Below are 11,157 nucleotides of genomic sequence, written 5' to 3'. Positions count from 1 at the left end.
TAGTAACATTAGAGGAGACTGGATGGATCCTGGGAGAGCAAAAAGACCAACTGCACCAAGGTCATATCCAATAGTAACATTGGAGGAGACTGGATGGAAGGTATTTGAGACATCTCTATATTATCTTTGCAAGTTTTCTACAAATCTAAAAAAAAAATTTTTTTTAAGTAAACTCTACAACCGACGTGGGGCTTGAACTCACAACCCTGAGATCAAGAGACACAGGCTCCACTCACTGAGCCAGCCAGGCTCTCCTACAAAAGTAAAATTATTATTATTATTATTTAAGATTTTATTTATTTATTTGAGAGAGAGAATGAGATAGAGAGAGCATGAGAGGGGGGAGAGTCAGAGGGAGAAGCAGACTCCCTGCTCAACAGGGAGCCCGATGCAGGACTCGATCCTGGGACTCCAGGATCATGACCTGAGCCGAAGGCAGTCGCTTAACCAACTGAGCCACCCAGGTGCCCCAAAAGTAAAATTATTTTTAAAATAAAAAACTTACTTTAAAACTTTGCAGCTTATAATTGCAGATAGTTACAATACTTCCCATCTTTGAGACCACAGACATTTTTTCCTTGAAAGCATTTTAACACCCTTCATGATTTCAAAAACAAACTCCTTGTTAAACAAAACAGATTTATATCTTTTGCCTCCTCTATTGCTCTAAGCTTCATGGAAAATTCCTCCACAAATATGTTTCCTCAGGTTGGAAATTCAGGAGTCCATACTGGAACCTCTTTCTTGTCAACACCACCAATGGGCATCAAGGCTTTACAGAACAACCTTCCCTCTACAGATCCTAGAAATGCATTCATCCCATACACCAAATCTCTGTTTAGTTGTTGCTCCCCACCTGCTGTCTTTTTAGACTTCAGCTGTTAACACGTGTGTTCTTCTTAGTGACTCTATGGCTCATTCTTTCACCATTTACGTGAAAACATTTTATTTATTTATTTATTTATTTATTTTTAAAGATTTTATTTATTTATTTGACAGAGAAAGACACAGCGAGAGCGGGAACACAAGCAGGGGGAGTGGGAGAGGGAGAAGCAGACTCCCTGCCGAGCAGGGAGCCCGATGCGGGACCCGATCCAGGGATTCCAGGATCATGACCTGAGCCGAAGGCAGTCGCTTAACCAACTGAGCCACCCAGGCGCCCTTACGTGAAAACATTTTAATATGTTAATCTATACCATAAGCATGAGTGTATTTCAGAATTTTTTTTTAATTTTAGAGAGAGAAAGAGAGCACAAGCAGGAGGGGAGGGGGTGGGGAGAGAGAAGCTCAAGCAGACTCCATGCTGAGCATGGAGCCCAATGTGGGGCTTGATCTTACCACCCTGAGATCATGATCTGAGCCAAAACCAAGAGTCAGACACTTAAATGGCAGCACCATCCAGGCGCCCCAGCACGATTGTGTTTCAAATGACTACCATTTACCTTAGGAGATAAGGGACAAAATTTAAAACATGAATTTTAATTTCTGCTGCTTCACACCAGGCCATTAGCATTAACATCCAGGCCTTTCTTCCCTTCTTGATGGATCATCCCACATGCAATTCCTTTGTTAGGGAACTGTCCTTACAATTCCATGCCCAGTTAAGTTTTAGAAAAATTTAATACATCAGATTGAAAGTGACATACTCAAGGGCATTTTCAGTATCACACATGATTTCAGGATTATTTTATTATTGCATGGACTCTGAATTTCTCCACAGCAATCAATAATGAAGTGCAATTACATAAGTAATTACATAAGACTTTATTTACTATCACCACTACCATTTACTTTTTATTATTAGGGCATTATCTCAGTCTGTCTTACTACTCTATCTACAATGACACTGGTTTGTAGTTGTGCTTGAGGATTTGTGAGAGAGGATTTCATCAATGACTAAACACAGCCTTAAACAATTTATATTCTTCTGATGAGATTAGGGAATTCTGTCTTTCTTCCACAGCAGAAACGGCAAAGCCCGTATACACTGGGGTTACAGCTCATGAGAACAAAGGGTTGACAGTAGGGACTCCTGCAGCAATTAGTACAGAGGTGTTCACCACCCACAACTGGGATTATCAAAAAGAGCCAAAAAAATGTAAAACATAGAGGAGAGGGTATGAAAAGAACAAAGGTGCTCAACAGAACACGGACAGTTTGAGTGACTTTGGTCTCAGGGGAGGATCTCAGGGAGACCTTGGTCCTATGAATGTATTGGACCAGCTGCCTATGATGGTACAGGATGAATACCATGGAGCCACATGAGTCCCAAACACAAAACATCAGGAAAGGATATCAATACTGTGTATCAATACTGCATCAATACTGAGTGTGAAACTTTGTCGTTTAGTGGAGCAGAATGGTATCCAAAACCTTTTTCCTTTGTGATCATTTTGTTTTTCCACTTGCCAGGCACAAACATAGGAAAAATAAAATGTACCAGCCTGTGGAGGATCCAGCAGAGGATCCTGAAGGGCCCAATGTACTTCAGGATTTTCACATTAAGCTCTGCCCACCTGGAGTGTCTGGGGCTGATGGTGATGGCCTGGAAGACACTCAGGAGATAGGTGGTACCAATGGTCACACCCCTGGCCACTCTGTGAATGTATAAAACAAGTCTGCATCCAAAATAATTGAGGATATGTCTTAACCCAAAAGCTGCCATTGTCCCTGGGATTCCTCTGGAAAGAATGACGAAGGAGTTGGCTACAGCCAGGTACCTGAGAATCAAATCCATGGACCTTAGCTTGCATCCACTGAAAGAAAGGGACACATAATGATATAAGAGTGAGAAATTCCCCCAAACTCCAACAACTATCCGGAATAGGAAGATCACTGCAAATTTCAAATCCATGGAGGCCATCCTCTCATTTTCCAAGGACGCCACATCAAAATGCACAAGCAGAGGTTACTGTACAGAAACATGAGTTGTGGGCTACATTTTTCATGGAAACAGAAATCCCCAAGCCTCCATGTCCTGCTATTCTTCCAAGAATTCATTTTTATAACGTATGTTCTTCATTAAGACATTTGCCAAGTTTGATGTGTATCTTTTCATAGCACCTCCATGAGTCACTGTTATTAATGCTATACATAGCCTACCATTTAATATTCACAAGTTTGTGAGTTAGAAACTAAAATTATTCTCCTTTACAGACAAGGGGAATTTAGCTAGAGGGAAGTTGTGACTCACTTACATAGCATTGTAGTCAGGGACCAAACCTAGGAAGCCTCATTACAGGGACACTGGTGCTTACTATCATACCATGCTCTCATAGCTACCTCATTTTGATTATCTATAATATTTCCACATTACTTTATAAGCGGTCTTTTTAAAGTTTATTTTCTATAAGCTTTGTTGTAATAATTTCCCATTTGTGGGCACCTGGGTGGCTCAATCATTAAGCGTCTGCCTTCGTCTCAGGTCATGATCCCAGGGTCTTGGGATCGAGCCCCACATCGGGCTCCCTGCTCAGCAGGAAGCCTGCTTCTCCCTCTCCCACTCCCCCTGCTTGTGTTCCCTCTCTCACTGTCTCTCTCTCTCTCTCTCTGTCAAATAAATAAATAATAATAATAATAATAATAATAATAATTTCCCATTTGTCTATGTATTTATTTTATATTCTGAGAACACTTTTGAATGAAGATTCAGAGATTTTAGTAAATGTAGATGCATTGAATGATTTTCCATGTTTTGATTGGATTTATTGAAGATGGAGCAATATAAAGATGCTAACAGAAAGAGCTACTTCATTTTTTGTCGGGAACCAAGCACAATGGCAATAATCACAGAAATCATTGCACAAAATTAAAGTGTGTCCTAAATTATGGAAGGTGACATAGTATAAGTGACAAAATATTTTAGGGTAGAAATTAATTTAATACTTATTATAGTATTGGGGCGCCTGGGTGGCTCAGTCGGTTAAGCGCCTGCCTTTGGCTCAGGTCATGATCCTGAGGTCCTGGGATCGAGCCCCATGTCCAGCTCCCTGCTCAGGAGAGAGCCTGCTTGTCCCTCTCCCTCTGCCTGCCACTCTGCCTACTTGTGCTATCTGTCGAATAAATAAATAAAATCTTTTAAAAAAATACTTATTATAGTATTATAGTATATATAGAGAGAGACTACAAGATTATTATACTAGAAAAACTAACTGAAACTCTAATATTTGATTTGGGAAAGCTATTAAAGTGTAAAAAAATATGCTACATGTGATTTGGAGTCATGAAATCTTTTGCATTGAATAAATTGAAATGGGTAAGAGATGAGTAGAGAGCATGGTCATAATATTGGAATTTTTTTTTTAAGATTTTATTTGTCAGAGAGAGAGAGCACAAGCAGGAAGAGTGGCAGGCAGAGGGAGAAGCAGACTCCCCGCTAAGAAGCCTGATGTGGGACTCGATCCCAGGACCCTGAGATCATGACCTGAGCTGAAGGCAGACGCTTAACTGACTGAGCCACCCTGGCATCCCTATTGGAATGGTTTTAAGCCAGAAAAACACAGGACAAGAAACATTTAAGCTTTAAAATTACTGAAGTCCTAATTGTTTTTCTGCTGTCTGAAACCTTCGTTTATGACATTAAAGGACCTTTCTTAATTTCAGGTGGAAAAATCATCTCACTGTGATCAAAAGACCACAGATACTTTTAGTAGACACACATTTTACCATCTCCATTAAGGACATCACAAACAAATTACAGAGAAAATAATTCTATTTTTTTTAAGGTTTTCTTTATTTGACAGAGAGAGACACAGCAAGAGAGGGAACACAAGCAGGGGGAATGGGAGAGGGAGAAGCAGGCTTCCCGCTGAGCAGGGAGCCCAATGCAGGGCTTGATCCCAGGACCCTGGGACCATGACCTGAGCCAAAGTCAGACGCTTAATGACTGAGCCACCCGGGCACCCCAAATAATTCTATTTTATTGCAATTCAGCCACACTCTTCCTGCTGAAAATTGAACAAATCAATTAGCTCCATCATACTTATTATGAAGGTGTTCAGTACAAGCCTCCCCAAAATGTGCCACTTTGGCGTATGGATTAGTTTAAGCCAAAGTCAATAAGACCCAAAAGATGCAGAAGAGATTTAACCTTCTCTTAATGACCTAAAAGAATTTAGATAGGGGGCCTGGCCCAGAAGGAGAGCTTTTATCAGAGATATCTTTTATCTGGAAGACCTATTTGTATGGCAGGGCGAACATCCAATTACCAAACACCTGCTCTTCTCGTCCTGTCAATTACCCTCCTCCCTTTGGAAGCCCCAGGCTCCTATCACATTCCTTGGCTCAGGATGGCAAAGAAACCTTAATTGCCTGACTTGTTCTGGGGTCTCATATTCTTATGGGGCCCCTGTATGTAATCAAATTTGTTTTTCTCCTATTAATCTGTCTTATATTCATATGATTATTAGATCAGCCAAAGAACCTACAAGGGTAGAAGGAATTTTTTTCTCCCCTCCCAACAATCATATGCACAGAACATAATTATATTCCTCCTGAAATACACTCTGTGAAATTTGCACATCATTATTAGCTATTAGGTTAATTTCCAAGTTACAGTTTTTGGGTTTGTTTGTTTGTTTTAATGTAGGCTCCACACTCAGTGCGGAGCCCAACATAGGGCTTAAACTCACAACCCTAAGATCAAGATCTGAGCTGAGATCAACTTTCAATGTGACAAATTGTAAGTTTCAGATGGTAACTAAGCATGAGATTTTAAGAGACATTCCATCAAAAAGAAAAAGCACTGAGTTGGAAGACAACTCACACTCTGTACACAAACACCCATGTAGCTTTACACTTACACAAAGATACACACACATGTATAACCACACATACTCAAATACAAAATCACATACTCACATGAATGTATGAGTTCAGTCTCTCTCATACTCCACATAGTCCCTATCACACGCTCACAGGAACTCACACACACTCACCTCATACACACTCATGCTCTTCCACACACACGCATAAGGAAACATGCAATGACAAGCTCACACAATTATACTCAGGCTCATAAAAATCACAATCCATCATCATGGGTGAACCTGTCTCAGTGAGGTATTCATATATGGAAAACTACTAGTAACTACAGTCCTGAACATGGCATCAGTCATAATCCATCATTCTTTCCATCATTTATACTCCGTCCAACACTGCAACCACCCACATGGAAACTGTTCCAACGTACAGAACTCAAAAAGTGCCATGAGCATGGCCACTTCAGTCTAAGGCACATGGCAGGAAGGTTGGTGCGTTTGGACAAGTGACAGTGTAAGAGTGATACAGCAGGGTGTGAAAGCAGGCACAGGGAGAAGGGGCATAAGGATAAACTGGAGCAGGGGTCTGCCTTTGGCTCAGGTCATGATCCCAGGGTTCTGGGATCAAGTCCTGTGTCGGGCTCCCTGCTCAGTGGGGAGCCTGCTTCTCCCTCTGCAGCTGCCCCTGCTTGTGCTCACTCACTCTCTCTCTCACTTACTCTGTCAAATAAATAAATAAAATCTAAAAAAAAAAAAAAAAAAAGAATAAATAGGAGCTGTGGAGAGTCTGGGGGCAGGGAGGTGACAGAAGACAGAATCTGTATTAATTTCTAGGACTGCTGTTAACATATCACTACAAAGTGAGTGGATTAAAACCACAGAAATTTCTTCTCTCACAGTTCTGGAAGTGAGTGTTTGAAATCAAGTTGCTGGCAGGGCCATGATCCACCTGAAGGCTCTGGGGCAAATTTTTCCTTGCCTCATTCTCAGCCCTGGTTTCCCATAGGGATCCCCTGTGTGTTCATAACTACCATCCTCCTTGTCCCAACCCCAGAGATTCTGGCTCTTAGTCCTTCATGGGACCCAGCACCAATGAAGTGGCCCAACTCATTCCACTGTGAGGCCAGTGTACAGATACATTTCTGAGGACGGAGCACAAGGTGTAGTCAGTGGGGAAGCCTCCTCCATAGGGAGGGCTGCTCTGCCTAAGATCTGATAGGGGAGGGTCAGTCTACCCTGCATTCCTGATGTTGTACCAGACCCTGTGTGTGTCTCCAGGTGACAAGTGTACTGAAAAATAGGGGAGGAGAACCTCACATTTTGGCCTCCACTTGGAAACTCTAAGTGCACAGATTTTCACATGACCCCAAAGCAATGGAATAGCAATCAGATCACATACACATTCACTGGCCATGGGGAGGGTTTTGGATTTCACTGTGAATGCCATGGAAGACACTGGAAGGGAAGGGGTGTCCTTAGAGGATGTAGGAGCATGTGAAGAGTGAGACAGGAGATATCCCTCTGTGACTACCAGAGTTATTGAACGTAGGCTTCCAGAATCATTCCATTCAAGCAGAGCATCCCAAACCACATTTTAAGGCAGGTTCCTCCTTTGACCTTTGGCCCCCCCCTGTGTCAACTGCTTCATTCATTCCAACCTACCTGGGTGTGTGGCTACTGTCTCCTTTCTCTTCATATCCCAGGGCTCTTTCCTTTGCTCTAAAGGAGACCAGGTGTGGCTTAGATATGGCAAGACCCATTTGTTAGAAAAAAAAGGAACATGACTTTTGCTGTGGACTCCCCAATTTCCAACCCAGCACTATGCTCAGTAGAAAAGCAAGCACATTATAGGAGGTCATAGAAAATTATTTCTCCAAATGCTGTTTGCTGATGGCCTCTTTAGAATACTTAAGAAGTATTTTCAATTTGCACATTCTAAGTCCACTTCCAAGAACTACTGAATCAGAAATAAGGGGTGTAAACTGGAATTTAACATGTGGGCAATAATATTTTATGCCACTGAATTTCTCTAATTATCCGTAATCTAAAGTGAAAGATACAGATCACTTCACGAAAGGGAAAGATTAAGGTCAAGATGAAACATCATGAAGATTTTCTCTTTTTCACCAACAAACCCAAGAGTGCTTCCTTAAACCCCAAATTTAGCCATGCAAAGCAGAAGTTCCCAGGAGACATTCTATAAATGAAACTATACCCTGAGAATGGATGAGGAATTCTGGAGGCAAGTTATCCTCCTGGGAGACCAGGTTCCTGTAGTTACCCAACAGCATAGCCCTGTACAATTCCCGTTGAGCGTGGTCCAGCATCTGCATTCCTCCTGAGAGAAGTCGATGGCTATATCCCTGAGTGTCAGCAGTCCCTGAAAGACAAAGTACAGTGACCAAGTGCCAGAATTCATAATTTGACCCAACATGAAAAAAGAGCTATAGAGAGCTGGTTCTGACTTAGGTGTTGGACCTGAATTATCCAATCAAGTAACTGTAACACAGTATTATTCTCCACTGTAGTTTCTAACTCTAAGGAAACAATATGACATAAGATCCACAAAAACAGGGGTGCCTGGATGGCTTAGTCATTAAGCGTCTGCCTTCGGCTCAGGTCATGGTCCCAGGGTCCTGGGATTGAGCCCCGCATCGGGCTCCCTGCTCAGCAGAGAGCCTGCTTCTCCCTCTCCCACTCCCCCTGCTTGTGTTCCCTCTCTCGCTGTGTTTCGCTCTGTCAAATAAATCTTTAAAAAAAAAATCCATGGGCGCCTGGGTGGCTCAGTTGGTTAAGCGACTGCCTTCGGCTCAGGTCATGATCCTGGAGTCCTGGGATCGAGTCCCGCATCGGGCTCCCTGCTCGGCGGGGGGTCTGCTTCTCCCTCTGACCCTCTTCCCTCTCGTGCTGTCTCTCATTCTCTCTCTCTCAAATAAATAAATAAAATCTTTAAAAAAAAATCCACAAAAACAGGGGTGCCTGCTGGCTCAGCATGTGTGCTCACTCTCTCTCTCTCTGACAAATTAATAAATCTTTAAAAAATTAAATTAAAAAAAATCCAAAGAAATACTGTAGATACTATATGAAACATAAAATATAAAATTAAGGTATCAACACAGGCATATTCGTGTCATAAGTTGTCGTTAAGTTGTATATATATCTCATATGGGAGGCTCACAGTGAGTATGAAGGGTATTTCTCAAATCTTAATGTGTACAACAGACTGGAGAGCTTGTTAACATGCCGATTCTGATTCAGAAGTTCTGGGGTGGGGCCTGAGTTTCTGAATCTCTAACAGGCTCAGCCCTTGTGCTAATACCTGAAATCCAAGGGCCACTTTCTTTAACAGCAAAGAGGTAGAACTGATGGGAAGAATTCATGAATGACTTTGAAGTGAGAGTCTCATGGCAACTACGGGTTCTTACAGAATAGTAAGAATTGCAAGAGCCATCGTTTTAACATGTACTATATACTAGACATTATTCTATCAGTTTTTCATAACGCATAAAACCACAAAAAATAATCTGACTGCAATATTCTTCTTCTTTTATAAGAATATTTGTCCGGGGACACCTGGGTGGCTCAGTCGGTTAGGCGTCTGCCTTCGGCTCAGGTAATGATCCCAGGGTCCTGGGATCGAGTCCCACATCAGGCTCCCTGCTCAGCCGGGAGCCTGTTTTTCCCTCTCCCTCTGTCTGTCACTCCCCCTGCTTGTGCGCTCTCTCTCTCTCTCTGACAAATAAATAAAACCTTAAAAAAATGTTTAAAAAAAAAAAGAGTATTTGTCCAATATCCAGTAAATGGTAGAGCTGGGATTTTACCTAGTTTATCTGACCTAGAATTTATCTAAAAGGAAGAGACATACAAGGCCAATATACAAAGACAATCCTAAAAGAGTAACTATAACAGATTTTGTAACTGAGTCATGGAAACACTAAGGTACCAACACAGATTTGATCTAATAACTTCTACATTTTATGCATACATCATATATTTTTAAAATAACCAAATATTAATTTAATTATATTAATTATATCAAAAGCGATATAATAGAAAATTTTAATGTCATTGATATTAAGAAATACTTTCAATTGCATAAACAAATCTATCTGTAGATGAAGCTTTTGTGTCTTTTTAAAAACACTATGGAGGGATCTGACAAGATGGCCAGGCTGCCCTGCAGGATTATCAAGGTAACCCGGCGTTTGCTGGCAGAACCATTCCTGGCATTAAAGAAGAACCAGATGAGAGCAACGCCCATTATTTTCATGTGGTCATTGCTGGACCCCAGGATTCCCCCTTTGAGGGAGGGACTTTTAAGCTTGACCTATTCCTACCAGAAGAATACCTGATGGCAGCCCCCTAAAGTATGTTTCATGACCAAAATGTATCATCCTAATGTAGACAAGTTGGAAAGAATATATTTAGATATTTTGAAAGGTAAGTGGTCCCCAGCACTGCAGATACGCACAGTTCTGTTATCGATCCTGTCTTTGTTAAGTGCTCCCAATCCAGATGATCCATTAGCAAATGATGTAGCGGAGCAGTGGAAGACAAATGAAGCCCAAGCCATAGAAACAGCTAGAGCATGCACTAGGCTATATGCCATGAATAATATTTAAAATCAATCTAGGGCGCCTGGGTGGCTCAGTTGGTTAAGTGACTGCCTTCGGCTCAGGTCATGATCCTGGAGTCCCAGGATCGAGTCCTGCATTGGGCTCCCTGCTCGGCGGGGGGTCTGCTTCTCCCTCTGACCCTCCCCCCTCTCATGTACTCTCTCTCTCAAATAAATAAATAAATAAATCTTCAAAAAAATAAAAAAATAAAATCGATGTGATCATCAAGTGGGCATCACTTCTCCTGTTCTGCCAAGACTTCTTCCTTTTTTGTTTGCATTTAATGGACACAGTCTTAGAAACATTACAGAATAAAAGCCCAGACATCTTCAGTCCTTTGGTGATTAAATGCACATTAGCAAATCTATGTGTTGTCCTGATTCACTGTTGTAAAGCATGAGCAGAGGCTAGAAGGACCATTTGGATTGTTGTGAAACATTTAAAAGCAGTGGCCCTTCTCTGCTTTTATTCATTCCCCCCATCATGGTTTGAGTATAAAGCACTGTGAATGAAGGTAGCTGTCAGGGTTAGCTGCGGGGCTGTGAGTGTTTTTCTTTATTACTTTTTTGAGGGGGGAGAGGTAGTTTTAATTTTATGGGCTCCTTATCCCCTTTTTATGGTGATCTAATTGCATTGGTTAAAAGCAGCTAACCAGTTCTTTAGAATATGCTCTCTAGCCAAGTCTAACTTTATTTAGATGCTGTAGATGGACAAGCTGGTTCACAAACATCAGAGCCCTCGCTAATAACATTGTGAGTTTGCTGTCAAGTGTAGAATTCTTC

General features: G+C 41.6%; 1 protein-coding gene and 3 pseudogenes across 1 annotated transcript in view; 1 reads left to right on the top strand and 3 right to left on the bottom strand.

Annotated features, from left to right (window-relative positions):
- LOC110573633 (putative protein ZNF720) overlaps positions 1–767 on the bottom strand; it is an 18,216-nt gene extending 17,449 nt beyond the window's left edge. The window contains exon 1 of the mRNA XM_044911342.1: positions 732–767. Within this exon, the coding sequence (XP_044767277.1) occupies positions 732–767 (36 nt within the window). The remainder of the gene's footprint in view (positions 1–731) is intronic.
- A 1,150-nt stretch (positions 768–1,917) lies between these two features.
- On the bottom strand, positions 1,918–2,863 carry LOC110573632 (annotated as a pseudogene).
- A 4,544-nt stretch (positions 2,864–7,407) lies between these two features.
- On the bottom strand, positions 7,408–9,001 carry LOC110573631 (annotated as a pseudogene).
- A 921-nt stretch (positions 9,002–9,922) lies between these two features.
- Positions 9,923–10,381, top strand: LOC110573774 (annotated as a pseudogene).
- The last annotated feature ends 776 nt before the right edge of the window (positions 10,382–11,157 follow it).

Source organism: Neomonachus schauinslandi, chromosome 16 (assembly GCF_002201575.2).
Source record: "Neomonachus schauinslandi chromosome 16, ASM220157v2, whole genome shotgun sequence".
Lineage (NCBI taxonomy): Eukaryota > Metazoa > Chordata > Mammalia > Carnivora > Phocidae > Neomonachus > Neomonachus schauinslandi.
The sequence above is the reverse complement of the archived record's forward strand: the minus strand, read 5'-3'. Positions and strand labels throughout refer to the sequence as shown.